General features: G+C 37.6%; 1 protein-coding gene across 21 annotated transcripts in view; it reads right to left on the bottom strand.

Annotated features, from left to right (window-relative positions):
• The window catches only part of FAM135A (family with sequence similarity 135 member A), a 123392-nt gene that overhangs the window by 25739 nt on the left and 71221 nt on the right, over positions 1–26432 (bottom strand). For 9 of the 21 annotated variants that reach the window (XR_012324683.1, XR_012324682.1, XM_073789331.1 and 6 more), the window contains 5 exons: positions 25216–25265; positions 19151–19306; positions 5220–5293; positions 3727–3881; positions 1149–3510 (listed from right to left, as the gene is read on the bottom strand). Coding sequence is in view for 16 of the 21 variants with exons in the window: in XM_073789331.1 (XP_073645432.1) it covers positions 1149–3510; positions 3727–3881; positions 5220–5293; positions 19151–19306; positions 25216–25265 (2797 nt within the window). In the remaining 5 variants the exon portion in view is untranslated. Of the gene's footprint in view, positions 1–1148; positions 3511–3726; positions 3882–5219; positions 5294–19150; positions 19307–25215; positions 25319–26432 lie in introns of those variants that run through there. The other 12 variants (XM_073789333.1, XM_073789334.1, XM_073789335.1 and 9 more) reach the window with 12 other exon arrangements.

Raw genomic sequence — 26432 nt, 5'->3', positions numbered from 1 at the left:
GACAGTCTGATGCTGACCCTGTAATCAAATCTTACCCTCTTTGCTCCTTTTTAATCTTATATAAAAGGCAAAGAAGGAGATATTCTACACAGTGTAGCAGTGAGAATGGTAGGTATAGTATTTAGTAGATGAGGTTATTTGTATTTTTCTCTAAAAATACCAATAAGAAGGAACAGAACTAAGAGGGGGATGTGATTAAATAAAATTGGTGGCATACACTCATTTACTGATAGAATAAGTGACATTTCTAATCAACTTGGGGACTGAGAACATCAAAGATTATTAACTATCGTAACATTAGATCATTTGAACTGATAAAAGTAAAACTCCAAGAAGCTGATGAACACTAAACTGAGCAGGACACACTGGGTGAAGAATACAGACCACTGCTTGCACTAATGACTCAGAAGAGTCTGAGGTACCCAGGAGGTGATGCAACCTTCAGCTTCCCGGCACATTACAAGTCTTCAATGGGCTGCTCTCACCTTGCTGGGTTCACTAGGTGTGGGCACCATGGGTCTTACTTATGTGTATACATCAGAATGATCTGGGAACTTAAAAAACCTACAGTAGATATGCCCAGACATTTTATTCCAGGGATTATAATTCCATCTGGACTAAGGTAGTAGAAAACCAGTGCCATGCTAGTAAACCTATGTCATGCTCAACATTTTCTGGATTTTTTTACGGGCCCATGAAATCCCAATTCTGGAAACACTGACTTAGCTGAGGCAATCTAAGTCTGGTAGGCTTTAGGAAGTTTCTAGCAATTATCTAATATTGTCCTTATTTGCTAGATATAAAACCTAACTTTTGTCTAGGAGTTAACCAGGGGAGAGATGAGGTATTGATGGGAAAAAAAGGGTTTTAGTCTCAGTTATGCCATACTTCTACCATAAAGTTACCAATGGAAAATCTGTATCAGGCAAGTCGAGCCTACAGAACAGGACAATCATACTGGGAACTGCAGGTCTGTCTGTCAAAGAGCATAGTGAGTTCACTGCTCCATTTCAGACAGCTAGTCGAAGAAGCACTTTCTGTATTACAGAAACCAGAGAACGTGAAATATGTATGCTACTGGAGAAATATACGTCTATGTTCTCTCTCTCTCTCTCTAGTAGCACGTGCTATTGTGCTCCATTACTTACGCTTGTATTTGAGGTTTTGGTGAATTTTCATACCAGGACAGTGATGAGGTGAAGTTGTAAGAAGCGCTGCTTGGCTGCTTTGTAATGGCATCACATTTACTCTTAGAAGAATACTTAACGCTGCAAGGAGACTCTCGTGGTGCAGATGGGAAGGACAGACAGCCAGAGGTACAGACAGTAGGCACGGTTATACCATCCCTCAGATGGTCAGTGCTAATCCTTCCGGATTTGATAGACCCTTCTCCTCCTGAGGCGCCTCGGTCTGCCCAGTGAGCACGTGCCGCCCCACCTGGGGCGGGGTCATCTGTCTCCCCATGATACCCGTTTTGAACCATTTGCTGGTCCTGCTCTTCTTCCTCCTCCTCTTTATCCTGGTCCTGCTGAAGGTGACTAATTTCTTTGTCAGAAGCTTCCTTCTGAGGGCTAACTGAATTGCTGTAGCTAATAGTACACGTGTCAGAAGTATCTGTACTGCTCTGACAGCTGAAATAATTTTCCACAAGCCCTTGCTTTACCATATCAGGACTGGCTGAAAAAGGGTCACCTGTACCCAGGTGCGTTTCATCTTTAACCGTAGGGGCTTCTGAATACATTTGTTTGAGATTTAACGCATCGCTATTTTTTCTTTTCACAGTTCTATCTTCACTGACGTCTGTCCTGGTAGAAATGGAACCTGAAACGACACAAGGGATGCCTGAACGAACCAGTCCTGAACTTAACGGAACTGCGGTCCCTGCAGGGTCACTAGATTTATCAGGGCTCTGGGAGTCTTTACACGAAGTGTCCAAGTTAGGTTTGGAGCTGCAACTACTTTTCACATCACTGGAAGTACCTTCGTCTGAAAAAACAAATTGTAAAGGGTCTTCAGTGTTTGAATTTAAGGAATGTATTGCTATCATTTCATTGTCCAAATGCCCTGAAAACACGACACTCTGCTGTTGCAAGATAATACTTGACTTCTTCCTATCGTCACACTTTGGCACATCAATTGTTCCTAGATTCAACACGGTTCTGCTATCGCTTAGGTGGCATTCAGGTACAACAGATTTCTTAGGATTTTCATCAGGTGACAGCTCATCGTCAGAAGGCAGAGAGTTTATGGACGTTAAGGATGACTGGATCTCACTGAAAGCACTTGTGCTCTCAGTGCAGTGGCTGCCTACTGAAAACTTTACATTATGATCCGGCTTCATCAAAAGCTGAGGAAATAACCTTTCGTTATTGGAAAGACCTTGCCCTTGTACAGTTTCAAAGACTAGGTCAGGGTTTGGATGTGTTGCAACAGAGCTTGGTTCACTTTCCACACCTGAATCTGAGAACCGAGATGAGGCACACGTGGCACTAATATCTGGTAACTTAATTGAGTCTCCACTCACTACAACATGATATTCTCTTGTAGAAGAAGCAAGTTGATTACTTCTTAGCTTAGCTAATGATTCTCCAACAGAACGACACTTTGCTTCCTGCAAAGCTTCCTTTTCAAGTGTTAGTTCTATAGGTTTAGATTTACCGTTAGAGTCTAAGGACTCAAAGTTGGGTAGCTGTAAACTGTCCACAAAGACTTCATCTTGTCGAAGCTCTGTCCAAGGTCCTATTTTAACAGTTATTTTCTCTCCACCGAAAGGGTCTTTATTAGAGGGCTTTACTTCACTTGTCCTAACTCCCGAAGTGGGGGCAGTTTGATGATCATGGCAATCATCTGATGAACTTCTGGATGCCACACTGTGTTCCACTTGTGCAATTTCACTATCGTCCTGGGAGATATCAAGTTTACCTGAAATGGACAAATTTGCACAAAGATTTAGGCTGCCAGAGTTCAAAGGATCAAACAGGTCTGGTTGCATATTTTCAATATCTGGAGACTTTTGTTCAGTTCTCTCTGTATTAGCTGGCAAATAGCTAGCTTCCTTTTGACTTGTCTGTCTGATGTAGGTCTTTAGGTCAAAATTATATCCACATATTGTGGGGTCCAGACCTTCCTTCTGACTATGTGAAAGATTGCCTTCAAAGCTTTTAAAGAGATCATTTGATGCTGTACTTTTCAAACATTTGTAGCCTACCAAAACCACAGAATCCTTAGAGTTCTGTTTTATTAATTTTTTTGTGTTTTCAGGTTTCATTGTTTTCATGAGCTTAGTAACCTTAACCTTGGATTTATTTGATTCTTCATTCTTTCCTTTTAGAGACTTTGTTAGCTGCTTTTCACCTTCTGTAGACCAAAAACTGGAGGCCCCAGCAGGTCTGACTTTCAACTCTGGGCTGGAAAGTCCAGCTAGAGAGCTTTCTTCAGTCTCACATTTATCCATTCTACTGGACTCTGATCTCTGAAGACTCTGAATTCCCATCCAGGGTGCATCTAAGTCTTTTATCCAAAGAAAAAGAAATTCAGGTTTAAAACGAGGTATAAGAACTCATATGATCAAGACTACTTTCTCTGACTATAACTTTCTAATATCCTCAAAAATAAATAAAACTGGAGGGGGGAAAACAGCCCCACATTAAGGAATGGCTTTATGTATATTAGAATATACTGAAAATGACACACACAGCTTACATATTTTAGTTAGATTACACTTACCTTCAGTAACTGCATCTAAATACCTGTCTTCAAAGATCACAGGTAATGAATTGAGATCTCCATCTAATTCACTACACTCAATAGGCAGGGGTGGGAGAGAGCTGCAGAAGGAAGTGTTTTTGAGAGCGGTGCACATCTGGAGGTGACTCTGAGCACTGAAAAACATGTCTTACGTCAGACTGCAATCTAGACAATCACACCAATTTCACCTCATCGTCTCTCCAGGACCACCCCTCCTCAAGACAACCTCCTTACGAAAGAGCTCCTTGGTCAGAGATAAAAACTGGTACGATGAAAATTATGGTTTGTTGACAAAAATTACTAATAAAATTATTGTTTACTGATAAGTTATTTAATTTCTATTATACTCTTCTATACTTTTAAATGTCATTTCAAAGTGAGTCTTCTGTGCTTAATGTCTGAACATCCTAATTAGCTGAGAATAGCATAGAGGAGAAAGACCAAAAGCTCAAATGCCTGCTAACGATTTGATGATAATGTTGAAAAAAAAAGTTAACATGTACTGATGAATACAATTAACAGCTATTTTAAAAAAGGTATATAGCTTTCTAATGCAAAATAGTTTTTTTAAAAAAACTTTCTTACGGAAAATTTGAAACAAATCAAAGTACACAGAACAGCACCATAAGCCCCATCAACAAACGTTTTCCCTTCTTGCTTTGTCTGTATCTCCACTCACTGCCTACCTACACACCCTATGATTATTGAGAGTTGTCTGTTGGGGCATATACTTCACATGCACTGAAACAAACAAATCTTGGCTGCACGATTCTGACAGACGGACACGCGATACAGAACATTTTCCACCTGTCCAGAGAGTACTCTCACGTCTTTCCAGGCAAACTCCCAGCCCAAGTCGACACCAAGACACCCACTCTTCTGACTTGCTCCACCTTAGTCTTATGTGTTCCAGAACTTCATATAAACAGAGTCATATATTCTTTACTCTTTTATGTCTGACTTCTTTCACTCAACATAATGTCCTCAAAATATTCTTTAAAGCCAAAGAAAACCAGATCTAAATGTACTCAGTAGGGAAAGTGGAAGGCATCTACTCAGGATATTTGAATTGTAAATCTTTTACATAACAGCAGGAAGTGTCAGTCAGACTACCTGTGAAAATATGTAATACATAATGATAAATGTAAGAGATTCTGACCTGTGAAGGTAAAAATACAACAAGACGGCCAAATGGAAGGCTGGAGCCAGGGCTGCGTGGGACTCCAAGGGTGGGGTGGATCTGTGTGGGGAGGGGTAACGGCACAGTACACTTCTTTATGTAAGGGCGGGGTCTTTAGTGAAGGAATGCATAAGATTAAATGCAATTTGACTAAACAGGAGCTTTCTAAACTTCACATTCTCCTAATTTCTTTCATTGTAAATATTGTATATTCTGTCACTGATAAATTCTGAGATGATATCTTATGTAAAAGGAAATAGAATCATTTGAATTTTGGATTTATGCTACTCACTGAAGTTCCTGGTATGCAATGGCAGCTTCTCTCGGATGCTCAAAACAAAAGAATGCCTCAGAAAATCTGCGCACCTGGAAAATCCCAAAAGGGAGTATGAATAACATGGCACATTTAAAAAGTCAATCAGGAACTGGGTGGCAGGGAAAGAAACCCCCTTTGCGAGGCCCTCCATAACCATCCCTGTGAGAATTACTCTCCCTCCTCAGGGTGGCCAAAGCACTGTATTTTGATACTTACCGCAAGAGTTAAAAGAAAGAATAGAATGTAGGTAAGAAATTTCGTTTTACATTATGGATCCACCATTCATCCTCCTTGAAGATGGGGATTCTGTCTGTCTTATTTACCACTACATCCCCACACCAAGAACAGCACCCAGTGCACAGAAGAATGGTGGGATCAGCTAGAACTCCCTGGTGCTGTGTGCCAGGCATCCCAGTACACACCAGCTGAGCTGATGGTGGACTCGCTGGCTCTGTGACCTTCGGCATTTCACCTTGGAGCCTCGATGACTCCTTTTCAATTACACTTAATACTTATTCTTCATAGGGGGTTATTGCAAAGAATAAACAAGATAATGTATTTGATAGCAGTTTTTAATCTGGAAAGTGTCTATAAATATAAGCTATTACAATTACCACTGTAGCATTCACCACATTTTTTCTTAAAATAATTGTATATGTGAACTGTCTCCCCTCCTAATGTGTAGGAACACATTAGAGTAGGAACTGTGTTTTGGATGATCTTTGCTATCCCCCCAAAATATGTCTTAGTATGTTACAGAAGCAAGTACTTGGTAAATACTGGTCAAATGTAGTTGAATATTTCTCCCATCATATTTGTATTCTGACCCTTTCATTTCTAACTATGCAGGAAAAGGCTTTGTCAGCACTGGAGCAACAGTAAGGGGATGGAAAAGATATTTTGTTTGAAGGGTACATGGAGGAGAGAGAAATGATATTATATCTTGGAATTATATTACACCTAAGATTTTTTTCTAAAGGGAAGTAAAACTTAGGGGTCTTTGGTTTTAAATGTACAATGAGGGGCTTCCCTGGTGGCGCAGTGGTTAAGAATCCACCTGCCAATGCAGGGGACATGGGTTCGAGCCCTGGTCTGGGAAGATCCCACATGTCACGGAGCAACTAAGCCTGCGTGCCACAACTACTGAGCCTGCGCTCTAGAGCCTGCAAGCCATAACTACTCAAGCCCGCACCACAACTACTGAAGCCCACATGGCCTAGAGCCCTCGCGCTGCAACTACTGAGCCCACGTGCCACAACTGCTGAAGCCCGCATGCTCTAGGGCCCATGTGCCCCAACTACTGAGCCAGCGTGCTGCAACTACTGAAACCTGCACGCCTACAGCCCGTGCTCCACAGTAAGAGAAGCCACTGCAATGAGATGCCCGCTCACTGCAACGAAGAGTAGCTCCCGCTCACCACCACTAGAGAAAGCCTGTGGGCAGCAGCAAAGACTCAACGCAGCCAAAAAAAACATATTCAAAAAAAGAGTCAAATATTTTAAAAGCCAAATGCAGAAAATTATGTATTATACGCTCCCCCTTGTATTTTAAAAAAGAGAGGAGAGGCTGGTGGTGATGGGGTTCTGGACATGCTACCCCAAATTATGGCACCTTGGCATACTGAATATCTTAAGGTGAAGAAATTTAAGAAAAGGAAGAGCAGGAAAGTCACCCTGACCTCCTCACCAACCCTTCTCCCCTAAAACAGGTCATAAAACCTTCATGTGAGAGGTGCCCTCACTATTCCCAGAGGAATGAAATGTCCATTCTTATCTCCCAAAACAAAGGAATGGCAAGAAGAAGCCTACAAACAGGCCTTGCTAATAAATTCCCTCGGTTTACTACAATTACTTCATACTCCTTAACCTATCGTATTCCTTCATGAACTGTCAACTCTTCATCAAGCCTATCACAAAATACTCAGGTCTGTTTCTTTGGGTCTTCATTTCCTTATGAAGGCTACCTTGTCACATAAAACTTATATTAAACAGATTTGTACACTTCTCAGGGCTTCCCTAGTGGTGCAGTGGTTAAGAATCTGCCTGCCAATGCAGTGGACACGGGTTCCAGCCCTGGTCTGGGAAGGTCCCACCTGACGCGGAGCAACTAAGCCCGTGCACCACAACTACTGAGCCTGCGCTCTAGAGCCCGTGAGCCATAACTACTGAGCCCACGTGCCACAACTACTGAAGCCCGTGCGCCTAGAGCCCATGCTCCCCAACAAGAGAAGTCACCACAAGAAGCCCATGCACCGCAACAAAGAGTAGCCCCCGCTCACTGCAACTAGAGAAAAGCCTGCGTGCAGCAATGAAGATCCAATGCAGCCAAAAAAAAAAAAAATGTACAGTGAATTGAAGAAACATTTTATTCATAATCAAGTTATAGCCAGTTGAGTTTCTGACTTCCTAAGCTTGTCTCCCTGAGTTGGTGAGACTAGGTCTTCAGAGGGACAAGTTGACGGGGGCAACGAAACATCTGTGGGAAGGATGCAACTGTTTTCACCTTCAAATGCTGCTGACGGCCCCTTCTTCCTCTCCAACACTACGGGAGACATGAGGAAAAGTTATCTGCCTGCCTGCCTGTCTGTTAGAGGTATTTTCCCCGAGGGCTGTAAAGTGTAAAGAAATGCAGCCTGAAGTCATCTGGATTCCTGCAGCTGCAGCTGGGCCTGCCTTCCCACCTTCCCTGATCCCTACAATAAGAACCATCATTTCTGGACAGCATCCTCCCTACCAGGCTCCGTGCTAAGCACTTTAGTTTCATTCTTTGATTTGAACCATATAAAAACCCTATGAAGTGGATATTTCTTCATTTAACAAGTGAGGCAAGACAACATAGCTGGGCTGTGATACACATGGGATTCAAATAAAGACTTGAGAAAAGTGTCAAGACTTGTGCTCCAACCACTGATCCCTTCCCTTCTTCATTAAGACTCCCTGTTATCATAAAGTCTTTCCTTTCCTCTCTGCTCCCAGACGAGGCTCTCTGTCTGAACTTTCTCCTGCCCTGATTTCCGGGCAGTGGCAACCCGTGAGGAAAAAGGCTGGCACAGCACTGTGAGGCCATCACTAAGGCATCACTGCCACCTGATGGCAGCACAGCTTAATTCTGGGCAAAAGGCAGGCACAGAAAAAAATGTCAAATTTACAAACTCAGGATATGAGTAACAGATATTAATACTTTGGTGTATATATATATATATATATATATATATATATATATATATATATATGTAAGACACGTTTTGAGTATGTACCCTAACTTTAAAGAATCCACTTATTTGGCAATATCAACTATTCAAAATTTAACTAGGACGTTAAAAAAAGGCTTTAAGGGTTCAAAATGGGTGTTTATAGTGCTTTAAAGAGTTAAATGTTCCTTTATCTATGTTCACCCTAATAGGTTGTTTAAATTGCTAAGCAATGCTTACTATAATAATTTTAATAGTTATTAATATAACTATATTTATTATAATTTAATATATTAATCACATATTATTATAATATTTACTATAATAATTTTATACATGCTCATCCAGGTTAGATTCTAATCTGTAGTGCAGAGTCCAAATATGTGATATATTATCTATGTTGCCTTGAAGAAAGAAGGCACCTCACAAATGTTCACTGAACAAATGTTTCTTGTTTTGAATTTATTTTTTTATACAGCAGGTTCTTATTAGTTATCCATTTTATACCTATTAGTGTATACATGTCAATCCCAATCTCCCAGTTCATCCCACACCCCCGCCCCACCACTGTCCCTGCTTGGTGTACGTACATTTGTTCTCTACATCTGTGTCTCTATTTCTGCCCTGTGAACTCCTTCATCTGTACCATTTTTCTAGGTTCCACATATATGTGTTAATGTACGATATTTGTTTTTCTATTTCTGACTTAGCTCACTCTGCACTGCAGTCTCTAGGTCCATCCACGGCTCTGCAAATGGCACTATTTCATTCCCTTTAATGGCTGGGTAATATTCCATTGTATATATGTACCACATGTTCTTTATCCATTCCTCTGTTGATGGACATTTAGGTTGCTTCAATGACCTGGCTATTGTAAATAGTGCTGCAGTGAACATTGGGGTGCATGTGTCTTTTTGAATTATGGTTTTCTCTGGGTATATGCCCAGTAGTGCGATTGCTGGGTCATATGGTAATTCTATTTTTAGTTTTGTAAGGAACCTCCATACAGTTCTCCATAGTGGCTGTATCAATTTACGTTCCCACCAACAGTGCAAGAGGGTTCCCTTTTCTCCACACCCTCTCCAGCATCTGTTGTCTGTAGATTTTCTGATGATGCCCATTCTAACTGGTGTGAGGTGATACCTCATTGTAGTTTTGATTTGCATTTCTCTAATAATTAGTGATGTTGAGCAGCTTTTCATGTGCTTCTTGGTCATCTGTATGGCTTCTTTGGAGAAATGTCTAATCTGCCCATTTTTGGATTGGGTCGTTTGGTTTTCTTAATATTGAGCTGCATGAGCTGTTTATATATTCTGCAGATTAATCCTTTGTTGATTTGTTTGCAAATATTTTCTCCTGTTCTGAGGGTTGTCTTTTCGTCTTGTTTGTAGTTTCCTTTGCTTTGCAAAAGCTTTTAAGTTTCATTAGGTCCCATTTGTTTATTTTTGTTTTTATTTTCATTACTCTAGGAGGTGGATCAAAAAAGATCTTGCTGTGATTTATGTCAAAGAGTGTTCTTCCTATGTTTTCCTCTGAGAGTTTTATAGTGTCCAGTCTTACATTTAGGTCTTTCATCCATTTTGAGTTTATTTTTGTGTATGGTGTTAGGGGGTGTAGCTTTTACATGTGGCTGTCCAGTGTTCCCAGCACCACTTACTGAAGAGACTGTCTTTTCTCCATTGTATATCCTTGCCTCCTTTGTCATAGATTAGTTGACCATAGGTGCGTGGGTCTAACTCTGAGCTTTCTATCCTGTTCCACTGATGTATATTTCTGTTTTTGTGCCAGTACCATATTATCTTCATTACTGTAGCTTTGTAGTATAGTGTGAAGTCAGGGAGTCTGATTCCTACAGCTCCGTTTTTTTCCCTCAAGACTGCTTTGGTTATTCTGGGTCTTTTGTGTCTCCAGACAAATTTTAAGATTTTTTGTTCTAGTTCTGTAAAAAATGCCATTGGTAATCTGACAGGGATTGCATTGAATCTGTAGAATGCTTTGGGTAGTAGAGTCATTTTCAAAATATTGATTCTTCCAGTCCAAGAACATAGTATGCCTCTCCATCTGTTTGTATCATCTTTAATTTCTTTCATCAGTATCTTACAGTTTTCTGCATACAGGTCTTTTGCCTCCCTAGGTATTTTATTCTTTCTGTTGCAATGGTAAATGGGAGTGTTTCCTTAATTTCTCTTTCAGATGTTTCATCATCAGTGTGTAGGAATGCAAGAGATTTCTGTGCATTAATTTTGTATCCTGCAACTTTATCAAATTCAATGATAAACTCTAGTAGTTTTCTGGTGGCATCTTTAGGATTCTCTATGTATAGTATCATGTCATCTGCAAACAGTGACAGTTTTACTTCCTCTTTTCCAATTTGTATTCCTTTTATTTCTTTTTCTTCTCTGGTTGCCGTGGCTAGGACTTTCAAAACTATGCTGAATAACAGTGGCGAGAGTGGACATCCCTGTCTTGTTCCTGATCTTAGAGGAAATGTTTTCAGGTTTTCACCATTGAGAATGATGTTTGCTGTGGGTTTGTCATATATGGCCTTTATTATGTTGAGGTAGGTTCCCTCTATACCCACTTTCTGGAGACTTTTTATCATAAATGGGTGTTGAATTTTGTGAAAAGCTTTTTCTGCAACCACTGAGATGATCATACGGTTTTTACTCCTCACTTTGTTAATATGGTGTATCACACTCATTGCTTTGCGTATATTGAAGAATCCTTGCATCCCTGGGATAAATCCCAGTTGATCATGGTGTATGATCCTTTTAATGTGTTGTTGGATTCTGTTTGCTAGTATTTTATTGAGGATTTTTGCATCTATATTCATCAGTGATATTGGTCTGTAATTTTCATTTTTTGTAGTTATCTTTGTTTTTGGTATCAGGGTGATGGTGGCCTCGTAGAATGAGTTTGGGAGTGTTCCTCCCTCTGCTATATTTTGGAAGAGTTTGAGAAGGATGGATGTTAGCTCTTCTCTAAATGTTTGAAAGAATTCACCTGTGAAGCCATCTGGTCCTGGACTTTTGTTTGTTGGAAGATTTTAAATCATAGTTTCAATTTCATTACTTGTGATTGGTCTGTGCATATTTTCTATTTCTTCCTGGTTCAGTCTTGGAAGGTTATACCTTTCTAAGAATTTGTCCATTTCTTCTAGGTTGTCCATTTTATTGGCACAGAGTTGCTTGTAGTAGTCTCTTAGGATGCTTTGTACTTCTGCGGTGTCTATTGTAACTTCTCCTTTTTCATTTCTAATTTTATTGATTTGAGTCCTCTCGCTCTTTTCCTTGATGAGTGTGGCTAATGGTTTATCAATTTTGTTTATCTTCTCAAAGAACAAGCTTTTCGTTTTATCAATCTTTGCTATTGTCTTCTTTGTTTCTATTTCATTTATTTCTGCTCTGATCTTTATGATTTCTTCTATTAACTTTGGGTTTTGTTTGTTCTTTTGTCTCTAGTTCCTTTAGGCATAGGGTCAGATTGTTTATGAGATTTTTCTTGCTTCCTGAGGTAGGCTTGTATTGCTATAAACTTCCCTCTTAGAACTGCTTTTGCTGCATCCCATAGTCGTGTTTTCGTTGTCATTTGTCTCTAGGCATTTTTTGATTTCCTCAGTGATCTTTTGGTTATTTAGTAATGTATTGTTTAGCCTCCATGTGTTTGTGGTTTTTACGTTTTTTTCCTCTGTAATTGATTCTTAATCTCATAGTGCTGGGTCGGAAAAGATGCTTGATATGATTTCAATTTTCTTACATTTACTGAGGCTTGATTTGTGACCCAAGATGTGATCTACCCTGGAGAATGTTCTGTGCGCACTTGAGAAGGAAGTGTAATCTGCTGTTTTTGGATGGAATGTCCTACAAATATCAATTAAATCTATCTGGTCTATTGTGTCATTTAAAGCTTGTGCTTCCTTATTTATTTTCATTATGGATGATCTGTCCATTGGTGTAAGTGAGATGTTAAAGTCCCCCACTATTATTGTGTTACTGTTGATTTCCTCTTTCAGAGCTGTTAGCAGTTGCCTTATGTATTGAGGTGCTCCTATGTTTAGGAGCACCTCAATACATAAGCACCATATATGTATGGGTGCACCATGTATATATGGGTGCATATATATTTATAATTGTTACATCTTTTTCTTGGATCAATCTCTTGATCATTAGGTAGTGTCTTTCCTTGTCTCTTGTAACATTCATTATTTTAAAGTCTATTTTATCTGATATGAGTATTGCCACTTCAGCTTTCTTTTGATTTTCATTTGCATGGAATATCTTTTTCCATTCCCTCACTTTCAGTCTGTATGTGTCCCTAGGTCTGAAGTGGGTCTCTTGTAGACAGCATATATATGCGTCTTGTTTTCGCATCCATTCAGCAAGCCTGTGTCTTTTGTTTGGGGCATTTAATCCATTTACATTTAACGTAATTATCAATATGTATGTTCCTATTACCATTTTCTTAATTGTTATGGGTTTGTTTTTGTAGGTCCTTTTCTTCTCTTGTGTTTCCCACTTAGAGAAGTTCCTTAGCATTTGTTGTAGAGCTCGTTTGGTGGTGTTGAATTCTCTTAGCTTTTGCTTCCTATGTAAAGCTTTTGATTTCTCCATCGAATCTGAATGAGATCCTTGCCGGGTAGAGTAACCTTGGTGGTAGGTTCTTCCCTTTCATCACTTTAAATATATCATGCCACTGCCTTCTGGCTTGTAGAGTTTCTGCTGAGAAATCAGCTGTTAACCTTATGGGAGTTCCCTTGTATGTTATTTGTCATATTTCCCTTGCTGCTTTCAATAATATTTCTTTGTCGTTAATTTTTGTCTACTTTATTACTATGTGTCTCGGTGTATTTCTCCTTGGGTTTATCATGCCTGGGACTCTCTGCGCTTCCTGGACTTGGGTGGCTATTTCCTTTCCCATGTTAGGGAAATTTTCGACTATAATCTCTTCAAATATTTTCTCGGGTCCTTTCTCTCTCTCTTCTCCTTCTGAGACCCCTATAATGCCAATGTTGTTGCATTTAATGTAGTCCCAGAGGTCTCTTAGGCTGTCTTCATTTCTTTTCATTCTTTTTTCTTTATTCTGTTCCACGGCAGTGAATTCCACCATTCTGTCTTCCGGGTCACTTATCTGTTCTTCTGCCTCAGTTATTCTGCTATTGATTTCTCCTAGTGTATTTTTCATTTCAGTTATTGTATTGTTCATCTCTGTTTGTTTGTCCTTTAATTCTTCTAGTTGTTTGTTCTTTAATTCTTCTAGGTCTCTGTTAAATATTTCTCGCATCTTCTCGATCTTTGCCTCCGTTCTTTTTCCGAGGTCCTGGATCATCTTCAATATCATTATTGTGAAATCTTTATTTGGAAGGTTGCCTATCTCCACTTCATTTAGTTGTTTTTCTGGGGTTTTACCTTGTTCCTTCATCTGGTACATTGCCCTCTGCCCTTTCATCTTGTCTATCTTTCTGTGAATGTGGTTTTTGTTCCACAGGCTGCAGGGCTGTAGTGCTTTTTGCTTCTGCTGTCTGCCCTCCGGTGGATGAGGCTATCTGAACAAATGTTCTTTAAGTTCTTTTTATACAAACCTGATTTATGTTTACTGTTAGATACAACCCCTACTGGTTTAAGTTATTTGTTTTCTCAATCCACAGTACATTATAAAGAGCAAATGAAACCAAGGGAGAAGGAGAAGTAGAGCATATATAGTATATATAGGCATTAAGTATACATAAGTATAATAGACAAAGGAAATAAGAACTTGATGCTGAAACAAAAAGGTCCCTCTTAAAGAAAACCTAGAAAATTCCCATAAAAAGCAGATAAAATCAGTAAAAAAAATTAATATAACTTGGGCCTCTCTAATGGAGGATCTACTATCCAGACATTTTTGAGAGCACAGGACACCAGTGTACTATTAAAGCAGAATAGATTACACAAGATTGATAATGATAACTAAGTCACTTTGAAAGGGCTAAATTAGGTTCCATATACTCTACTTCAGAAGGTAAGCAACCATGAAGCACACTAGAAAGTTTTCATTTAAAATGGTCAAAAATAATTTAAGGAAAAAATCAGCCCTTTAGAAAGCACATATTGGATGATAACAAAATTCACTTATGTGTAGACTTATTTCTTGAAAATTCTGGGCATGTTTTTTGTATATACACATAAAAGCTATAATACATTTTATGTTAATAATTACATTAACAATGGGAGTCTGCCTAAACCTTGCAAAATAGGAAATAAATGGCATCAAACTAAATATTACAAATAAACAATATGTTCTCAGAAAGTACTTCTACTTTATTAAAAAAAGATAGAGCTTAATATATTAAGGTTCATTGATACAGTTGTACTGAAGGAATATCAGATGAAGTAGTTTTAGAGATGAGTTCTTAAAAATGCAAACTGTGCAATGTTTTGAATAGATAACACATCATTGTAAAGAAACCTTTAAGTGGGAAAGGATGGCTATACAAGTTATTTCTAACTCTTTCCCTCTTCTAGAGCACAGAAAGCATCAATACACTTGAAAACGTTATGATCTTAAAATCTCTGTAAAAGTTAATAAGAATTCCTGACCCTCCACCCTTGTTAGGGGAAGCTAGTGGCTACACATTAGAATCCAGGGTCCTGCTGATCCATATGGAAGCTTTGAAGGGCAAATTCAAAAAAGTGCTCCTTCAGAACAGAATGAAGATTCCTCAAAAAACTAAAAACAGAACTACCGTATAATGTAGCAATACCACTCCTGTGCATATATCTGGAGAAAACTCTAATTCAAAAGGATACATGCACCCCAATGTTCCTTGCAGCACTATTCACAATAACCAAGACATGGAAGCAACCTAAATGTCCACTGACAGGTGAATGCGTGAAGAAGATGTGGTACATATATACAATGGAATACTACTCAGCTTTAAAAAAGAATGAAATAATGCCATTTGCAGGAACTTGGATGGACCTGGAGATGATCATACTAAGTGAAGTAAGTCAGACAGAGAAAGACAAATATCATATGATATTACTTATAGGTGGAATCTAAAATAGGACACAAATGAACTTATCTATGAAACACAAACAGACTCACAGACTAGAGAACAGACTTGCGGTTGCCAAGCGGGAGGGGGTTGCGGGAGGGAAGGAGTGGGAGTTTGGGATTTGCAGATGCAAACTAGTATATATAGAACAGATAAACAACAAGGTCCTATTGTATAGCCCAGGGAACTATATTCAAAACAAAAACAAAAAGGTGCTCCTTCCACAGGCAGATACAACCTGCCCCCGGGAAGGAGAGGCCAGATTTCACTTCCCACTCCCCCTAGTAGAATGCTCGTATTCAGGGAAAAGCCTAACCCTGTTAATCACTTGGAGAATTTTAAAAAAATTACCCATGCCTGGGCCTCATTCAGCACTGGTAAGTTTTAAAGTTCCCTAGGTGATTCTAATGTACAGCCATGGTTGAAAAGCACTATTTAACTTCTACTTAGACCATGACAGAGCAAGTAGTATTGGATTGACTCTACTGAAAACAACTTACAAAACTGCACAAGATACAGGAGCAACTGTTTCAAGCACTGAAGAACATCAACTAGACATGCAAAGAAGCTGGAAGATGTAACTTACAACCAAGAGATAAAAGCAGTTAGAAGTAGACTCCAAGATAATCTAGGTGTTAGAATGAGCAGGCAAGTACTTTTCTTTCTCTTTTTAAATAATTAATAGACTAGGTTTTTCAGAGCAGTCTTAGGTTTAGAGAAAAATTGATCAGAAAGTATAGGGAGTTCCAACTATACCTCAAGCCCCCAAGTTTCTCCTATTATTTACGTCTTGTATTATGGTGATGCATTTGTTATAACTGACGAACCAATACTGATACATTGTTATTAACTAAAGTCCATCGTTTACATTAAGGTTCACCCTTGTTGTTGTGAATTGTATGGGCTTTGCCAAATGTATAGTGACACGTATCCACCATTACGATATCATAGAGAACAGTTTTACTGCCCTAAAAATCTCCTATGCTCCACCCACTAGACTCTCTCCCAATCCCCCTGAGCCCCTGGCGACCACTGATTATTTATTTATAGTTTTTCCTTTTCCAGAATGTCATAGAATTGGAATCATATAATAGGTAACTCTTCAGATTGGCTTCTTTCATTTAGCAGTGATATACTTTTAAGGTTTCTCTATGTCTTTTCGTGGTTTGATAGCTTATTTCTTTTTATTACTGAAAAATATTCCATCGTGTAAATGCACAACAGTTTGTTTAACCATTCACCTGATGAAGGACATCTAAGTTTTGGCAATTATAAAAAAAAAGTTGCTGTAAATATCTGAGTGCAGGTTTTTGTGCAGACCTAAGTTTTTAACTAATTTGGGTAAATACCAAAGAGCATGGTAGCTGGATTATTATGTAAGAGTATGTTTAGATTTATATGAAACTGTCAAACTGTCTTCCAAAGTGGTTGTATCATTTTGCATCCCCAACAGCAATGAATGAGAGTTCCTGTTGCTCCACATCTTCACCAATATTTAGTGCTGTCAGTGTTTTCAATTTTAGTCATTCTTACAGGTGTGCATGGTACCTCGCTGTTGCTTTAATCTGCGAATCCCTAATAATTTATAAGTTGGGTATTTTCCTTCCCCCAAGTGAAAGGCTAGAGAGGGCTGGAGCTGGGTCCCCCAGGTCAGCTGGACTCTAGAAAGACAGTTTCTGAGGAGGAAGGTCTTGTTAAGAAGGACAGAATGCTCTGGATGTATTTACAAATGGCTATTTCCCCCTCTCCCTGCATGAAGGGATTTCTCTGATTTGAACTATGTGAACCTGGTAGGGTTCCTGGAGCTAAAACTCATAGGAGTGTGGGTGTCCCCTAAGACTGGGCCCTCCTGGAGTTATTAACTCAAGCTTGTTCACACTGAGCCTCCAGAAATTCATCAATTACAGTTTAAGTCTTGCCCTCCTGGTACTGGCTCCTGGTGACTTCTGTTCATGGGTTGGTTTCTGCTTTGGCAAGATGTGATTCTCTGTAACTGGCTAGCCATCTCTCCAGTTTGGGGGTCAGGAGTTTATCCCGTGGCCTTGGTTCTCTAATGGACCTAAAAGGTGTGTTGATATTTGGTTTGTTCAGCTCTTTTCTTGTTGTTAGAAAGGGAGTGATGAAGTCCAAGCCTCTTAAAGCTGGATCAGAAACCAGAAGTTCAGGCAAGTACTTTCAAGCCATAAGTATAAACTAGCCAATGACTGGGAGAAGCTGGTCATAATGAATGAAGAGATGAGGAACCTTAGCAGAAAAATGAAATGATTAAAAAAAGAAAAGAACCAAAGGCAAATTTTGGAAGTAAAAAGTATATATCTGAAATGAAAATTTTACTAGAGAAGAGTTAGAGCAGATTAGACACTACAGAAATGAGTTAGTGAATTCAAAGATGGAAGAACAGAAATTATTCACTCTGAAGAGCACAGAGAAAAACTACTAAGAAACAAAATAATATCAAATAGTGTAACATAAGTGAAATCAGAGTGCCAGAGAGAGAGTAGAGGAGAAAACTGGGGCAGAAAAATTCTGTAGTTCTAACGGCTAAAATTTTGATAAAAATATCACCCTGCAGATATGAGGATCTCGGCAAATCACGAGATAAATAAACATAAAGATAAATACCAAGAAAATATATAAATATATATTTAGATAAATATAAAGAAAATATATAAACTACAAGCAATATAAAGAGAACTACAACAAGGCACCGTCAGAGTCAAACTGCTTCAAACCAAAGATAAGGAGAAAATTATAACAGCAGCTGGAGGGAAACCACAATATAAATGACAACTGATTTCTCATCCGAGATTATGGAGGATGATGATAAAGGTATGTCTTTAAAATACTGATACAGGAAAAAAAAGTTAATCCAGAATATTGGTTAAACAACCGTATCAATCAACTTGACCTAATTTATTTATTTATTTATTTTTGGCTGTGCCATGCACCTTGTGGCATCTTAGTTCCCTGAAAAGGCATTGAACCCAGGCCACTGCAGTGAAAGCACCAAGTCCTAACCACTGGACTGCCAGGGAGTTCCCAACTGTAAATATATATGTTCTCAACACCAGAACACATGAATATATTAAGCAAATACTAACAGATCTGAAGGGAGAAATAGAAAGCGACACAGTAAGTCCCCTACGTATGAACGAGTTCTGTTCCGAGAGTGTGTTCATAAGGCCAATTTGTTTGTTAAGTCCAACAAGGTTAGCCTAGGTACCCAACTAACACAATCAGCTATATAGTACTATACTGTAATAGGTTTATAGTACTTTTCACACAAATAATACATAAAAAAAACACAAAAAATAAAGAAAACATTTTTGATCTTACAGTACAGTGCCGTGAAAAGTACAGTAGTGCAGTACAACAGCTGGCGCTTCTTAGCAGTACCAGCTACATCACCACTGCTTTTACACTTGCTTCCGGACGTCGTACGCTTGAAATAAAGACACTATACTACTGTATTCTATACAGTACAGTACAGTAAAATACACAAAAGCACAACCACTTGTAGAGGATGCACGCACGTGACAACGTAGCCAGACACGTGGACTAACTTACGTGACTGGACATGCGAACATGTGTTTGCATCTTTCAAAGTTCACAACTTGAAGATTCGTATGTAGGGGACTTACTGTACTCATTAAAATGCTCTAACATCACTTTTTTTAAACTTACCCTCAAAGTATGGTGCTCTTGTGCTAGTACTAGTCTTAGCTCTTCATGTAGTGTTATAACTTCCAGAAACTGTCCCCATAAAGCCATTAGAAGTGAGCAAAGTTGTGCGAGATTCATATTTATAAGTTCTGCCAGTTCATCAGGATTCTCTATTTTCTGAAATGACAAGGGAAAAAACCTTTACTGCTCTCTGAGAATTACCATAACACACCTATATATATTACTGAGAATACAAAGGCAAATTTTTAGTTTTAAAAAATGGGTGTGTGCGCGCTTGCATGTGTGTGTGCGCACTTGCATGTGTGTGTGGAGAGAGACCAACTGACCCATGGCTTTTTTCTATCTGATAGTTACTACAGCACTTTTCGACCATTTAACCAATATTTCAATACCGGAGGTATCTTGTTACTGAAATAACATCATAGTCTAAAGTTACAAATCAGGATTCTATAGAACATGATCAAATTCACACACTAAAATACTGGGAATTTTAAACACAATGTACAAATCATGATGAAAGTTATAAAAATTTTGAAAGATGATGAAATCTTAAAATCTGATTTTTTTCCCCATCAGCTAAGTAAAGTACTTAAAAGATCCGTAACTCCTCAGAAAGGACTGAGACACTCTCTAAAGTACTGCTTTGCCCTCACACCTGTGCTCCTAGATTTTATTTTGCTTGCAGGAATCCTTTCATAGAGCTGTCGAACACTTCTTTCCTTCTCTTTTCTAACAATTCACTCACCCAGTATTTACTGAGCACATTTTACATGCTAGGGCCTACATTCTACAGACACCAAGATTAATATGAAAAGTTCGCAGTCTAATGAGGAAAGAAAAGTGGGTAAATGATTACAATATACTATTATGAGTGTTCTAATAGTGGTATTAAATTATCCCCTTTATTTAAATATTCACCTAAACTGATGATGGAAGTTAAGAGTACTGAATGAGATGCAGAATCTTCTAAAAGGCATTTGGTCTTCTTGAATTGATAAAATAAGAACTTCTAAAGAAAGAATAACAAAGGACTATAAGTCAGAATGATGTTTCTCTTTGGTCAAGCATTTTTATCATAAGGACAGGCTTTTCTTCAATACACTGAGGCAGCAGTCAGTCTTCAGGGACGTAGTATCTTGATGCAAAAATCTGTCTTTAATTACTAGTAACACTAAGAAATCTACTTTAAATACATACATGGGTGCTGATCTCATTTTCCTACTGTAAAGATGGAAGAAGTCTGCTCAGATTGAAGCTGAGAGCCATTCCCACCTACACACCAATGATGGCCTCATTTATGGCTCTGGATCACATCTCCCCGAGCTCTAGATCCAGCATCTACTGGATGACTGTACTTGGACAGTTCAACGTGTCCCAAACTGCACTGCACCCTCCCTTTCTAAAAACAAACAAAACCCCCAAATGTTGCTTATCACATATGACCCTCTTTCTCTCAGTTTGTATTGGCTTCTTTTTGAAGTCTGCAATCCAGCAGGCTTTTCTTCCCCAACCCAAACCAAGCTTCCATTTATCTTCTTAACTAAGAGAACACTTAAAACAAAAACTCCGCAGCATTAGTAAGAAAGGAAGGGATCGTGTCTTATTCACTTTTGTGACTCTGGTTACCGGTACACAGTAGTCACTCAATAAATACTAACTGGATGAATAAATGAATGAATGAATAAGGAATTACAGGCCTCGGATAAGGAAAAAGCTCCCAGAATACAAGGACAAACTCAGAAAACGCTGACAAATTCCAGAATTCTGGAATGGAAGCTAATAGAGTCAACAGATGATAAGTACTGATTCATCAACATACACAGAAATTCTACAGAGGTGTTCTGCCCCAGGAAATGGTTTATAAGTGTTATTAGAAATGAAGCTAACAAGTTTCTCATGTCTCCTAAGAACACACAAAAGATTAAGATGTACTATAAAGAAGCTGAAACCTGCAGTATTGTTTCAGGAATGAATTTAATGGAGTTAGGAAAAGAAGACTAGAATAAGTATTTGACAGTGATTAAATAGCACTACGTAAGGCAAGCAATGCTACACCTAGTATAATCTACACACAAGTAGAACTAATTCTCCTCCAGAGAGCAAGGCTATCTAGATACCTTGTATTTATTAATTGTATTTCTCAGGGATCATGGCACCAAGGTTCTGAGAAAGGACTTTTAGTATTTTCATTATTGGGAAAAGCATTCCTTCGGGTATAAATTACTCCTTTGGTTTATATAACTCTTTACAGTAAGTGTCAAAATATAAATAATAATCTCTTTTTTATATTAAAAAGGAAATCAGAATTAAGTTTGACAAGATCTTTTATATGTATAAATGTAGGAATAATAAGACCTTACATTTATATATTTTTTTCAAATAACATTCATTATTTTGTCCTATTCATAGCACTCACTGACCTTGTTTGATTACAAAATGGTGCTTACTTTAATAGACTTGGAAATGGGGGAAAGCAAAAAAGAAAAAAATAAAGTTCATTTTAGTTTATAGTCTTCAATTTTTTTCAGTTATAGAGAGGAAAAAACCAGAATCATATATAGCTTTATGCCATTTTCACTGGATAACACAGGATGAGCATTTCCCTACATCATCGAACATTTGTTGAAAGCAACATTTTTAAGGTTGTACAACTTCTTTAGATTATGAGTGTCCCATGATTTCTTTAACCATTGTCCTACTGTTGGGGATTTATTTAGGTTAATGTTTTACAATATTATAAGTTACACTACATATGAATTTCTGTTTATTTGGTATAAATTAAGAAGAAATACTCTTTTTGGCTTTGGAAACATACTGCCAAACTAATCTCTGAGAAAGATCTACGAGGTATGAGAATCTGTATCTCAGCGCATCTCAATAAGCATTACATTGTTATTAAAAAATCACAGCTAGGGCTTCCCTGGTGGCGCAGTGGTTGAGAGTCCGCCTGCCAATGCAGGGGACACGGGTTCGTGCCGCGGTACGGGAAGATCCCACATGCCACGGAGCGGCTGGGCCCGTGAGCCGTGGCCGCTGAGCCTGCGCGTCCAGAGCCTGTCTGTGCTCCGCAACGGGAGAGGCCACAAGAGTGGGAGCTGCACGTACCGTGGGGAAAAAAAAAAAAAAAAAAAAAAAAATCACAGCTAGGTTAAAAATGATGTCAGAATATTTAAATTTTGGGTTCTTTGATAATTAAATATTTTCCATATACTTATTACCAGTTTTTGTAATTTGGTGTCTAACCTATATTAATATGAAAAATGGGGAATAACAGGTTTCCTTAACGATTTGTAAGACCTCTTTGTAAGACTTATTATTCCACCTCTTGTGTATTCTATCTGCTGTCGAAGTTTACCATAGTTTACGTTAAATTTTATGACGTCCATTTAAATGCTGAAATTAAATACGAGTACATAAAAATTTATTAGTAATATTTGAATACATATAATTTTTTGACACTTAATACAGATGGATATAGAGTAAAGAATAAAACTTTTCCTTCACAGCCCCATCCTTCATTGTTTTTGTTTTTTTGCGGTACGCGGGCCTCTCCCTGCTATGGCCTCTCCCGTTGCGGAGCACAGGCTCCGGACGCGCAGGCTCAGCGGCCATGGCTCACGGGCCTAGCCGCTCCGCGGCATGTGAGATCCTCCCGGACCGGGGCACGAACCCGTGTCCGCTGCATCGGCAGGCGGACTCTCAACCACTGTGCCACGAGGGAAGCCCTGTTTTCTGTATTTTTGTTAAGTTTGAAATGTATATGTATGTGTGTATATATATCCTTTCAAATATTTTATATGTATTCTAATCACACAAATATGATCAAATACATACAGAGCTTTTATTAACATATAAAAATCGTACTCATATTTTTCCAACTTATTTTTTCTTTTAAAGATTTTTGACGTGGACCATTTTTTTAAGTCTTTATTGAATTTGTTACAACATTGTTTCTGTTTTACATTTTGGTTTTTTGGCCCTGAGGCATGTAGGATCTTAGCTCCCGGATCAGGGATCCTACATGAACACCCTGTATTGGAAGGCAAAGTCTTAACCACTGGACTGCCAGGGAAGTCCCTACTTTTTCAATTAATATATCCTAGAGAGCTTTTCAGCATGAAAACAGTACCTTGCATCATAAATGAATACATATATCTTGAATTAAAGAATCCATGTCAATGCATAGAGACTTGCCTAATCCTTTCAAATGGCTACATGGGAATTGACAATTCTTTATGTCTGTTGAAATGTATTAGCACTTCTGCGGGACAGATTCCTAAATAAAAACTGTTTTGTGGCAGAGCATGTGTTTTAATAGATGTTTTCAGAATAGACTGATGAAGTGACCTAAAAAATGTACCAGTTTCCACCCTCACCAACAGCACAGGCAGATACTAGTTTCCCTACACCCTTATCAACAATGCAGATTAGCAGTCACTTTCATTTTTGCAAATTTCATGGTCAAAAAACCCTTTTATTGTTTAAATATGCATTTCCCTGGTTTTCAGTAAGACTTAGTGTCACCTATGTAGCCAACTTGTTCTGCTAAGAACTGCATTTTGTACATTGCCTCTATGCACATCCCTTTTTCCCGGGGGGTGTTTTGAAACTGATGCATAGGACCTCTTTATATATTGTGAGTATTAATCATTTGCCACTTTTAAGTATTGCAAATATTTTCTTCCAGTTTATTGCTTCCTTTCAACTTTATTTATATTTTATTTTGTTTTAAAGAAGTTTCAAATCATCAATACCTTATTTTGTCTTTTATACTATTACTCTGAAAAAGTTATTTCATATCCTAAGATCAGATTGTTTATATATACATGTATATGTAAATTTATCTTCCAAATTTTTCTGGACATTTAACTCTTCAAGTCCATTTAGAATTTTCTTCTATAGTATGGTATTTTACCACACTATTTATGTAACCCGGTATTTTATCATATATTCAATTCTTAAACATATTTAGTGACTGTTTCAGTGCTATTTAGTTTCATTGATTTGTCTTTCTAGTCTTTTAGAGAAGTCCTACTCTATTTCCATAACTGTAGTTTTATATATATATATGTTAGCATCCACTTGGGCAAGTCCCTCTATATTATTATTATTCAAAAGTTTTTCTTAGTCATCCTTATCTTTCTTTAAGTGATCTTTAACATAAGTTTAAAGTTTCCAACAGTATTTTGATACAGACACATTAATATTATTAACTTGAGAAAAACTGGATCTTTCAGAGATCGTTCACCTTTCTGTCTGGGAGTATCATAAATGTTTATTCATCCAAATTTCCTTTAATATGTCAGTGAAACACTGTATTTTTTTTCCATATTAATCACAAACATCTTATTAAGATTATTTCTAAGCATATATAATTCTTTGGGGCAACTATTATAATGACATTAGTGCTCCTGCCTATGTATAATTTTACAAGGAGAAGGTAAATACCTTTTCCAAAGGGGTCAAGTCCTCATTTAAATTTACATACAGAAATACAACCCGAAGTCAATATATTTTTGTTTGATTCATGTCTCCGATTTCTTCCATTAACGTAGCTAAATAAGAGTGAAATACATAGGGATCCTAAAATAGTCAAAACACTTAGTTCCATGGGGAAGAAAAAGGAAAAATAAAAATCTATTCAATTTAATTGCAAGAATGAACTAGTGGAAAAATGGTCTGAGACAAACTGATCTCTTGAAATAAAACAAACTTTCATTTCTAAACAATATCACTTTACAAAAGTATGTAAGTTTAAGTAATGCTTAAAAAAATTTTTCCAGAAATTCTTTGAGTGAACTAATAAGAGAAAAAGGACACTTCTGATCAGTTAATTGTCTTTGCTATTTCATTTATATGCACAATAATATACATTTTAAAGTTAATTTAACTTCACGTTCAAGTCAAATGTTGTTTGATCAAGTAAGTTGTGTTTCTACCTAGATCAACAATTTTATCTTTGCATTTTAGAAAGGATAAATAATTAATATTTTGTTCAATAAAATACTTAGAAAACAGAATCCACTCAAATAACTTGGTAACGTGAATTTTAAAAATGCAAGTACCTTGACTTCTTCACATAATTCAGTAAGTCGCGTTTCCACATCCATTTCCTCTGAAAGGAGTAAAGAGTAATTGGAGGAAGTATCTCAATGTTAGATCTGTAAACTGTTTTTGAAATTATAGAAATAAATTAAATTACCTTTAAAAAACCAGAAGGTTGCAAAATATAGGACTATATTAAATGAGTTAAATTTCAATGTAATATATTTTTCTAAACACATTAATCATGCAGGTAATGTGATAATTAGTAAATTCTATGTTCTGATTACAGGCATACCTCGAAAATATTGCAGTTCAGTTCCAGACCACTGCAAAAGAGTGAAAACTGCAATAAAGCTAATTACATGAATTTTCTGGTTTCCCAGTGCATATAAAAGTTACATTTATACTATACTGTAGTCTATTAAGTGTGCAATAGCATTATGTCTAAAAAACAATGTACATACCTTAATTTAAAAATATTTTATTGCTAAAAAAATGCCAACCATTATCTGAGCCTTCAGTGAATTGTACTCTTTTTGCAATAGTAACATAAAAAATCACTGATCACAGATCACCATACTAAAATAATGATAATAATGAAAAAGCTTGAAATAGTGAGAGAACTACCAAAATGTGATACAGACACAAAATGAGCAAATGCTGTTGGGAAAAATGCTGCCAACAGACTTGCTTGCCATAGGGTTGCCATAAATCTTCAATTTGTGGAAAACACAGTATCCGTGAAGTGCAATAAAGTGAGGTATGCCTGTATTAAGTAGCGGGTTTCTGTTCTCATAAGAGGCTAACACTGTCAAGGAACTACTGACTATATACCTCAAGTAACTTGCACAACTGCACCACAGAAAAGATAAAACATACAACTAAGGTTTTATTGCACTTCACATATTATAAATTCCAGTGATCTTAGTATTTTGTATTACATATGTACATGCTTCACTTTTTACAAAAGCTCCACTTTTTACAGTAGCTAATAGTTCAAGTCAAAATAATTTTTATAACCAAAACATATATAAAGCATGCCTGGAATATAAGCTGTTTAATGAAAATGAATGACAAAATCCTTTCCGACAAAAAGTAAGTTTCTACTTTAGTTTAATAAATTCAGTTGTCTATCAGACAGTCTAAAACCGAGGCAATTTTTTCCCATATAATCCTGACTTATTTAATGTATGCTACAACCATTTACAAAGGGGGGTGCAGATTAATTTACAATCAA

Source organism: Tursiops truncatus, chromosome 12 (genome assembly GCF_011762595.2).
Source record: "Tursiops truncatus isolate mTurTru1 chromosome 12, mTurTru1.mat.Y, whole genome shotgun sequence".
NCBI classification, from domain to species: Eukaryota; Metazoa; Chordata; class Mammalia; order Artiodactyla; family Delphinidae; genus Tursiops; species Tursiops truncatus.
The sequence above is the reverse complement of the archived record's forward strand: the minus strand, read 5'-3'. Positions and strand labels throughout refer to the sequence as shown.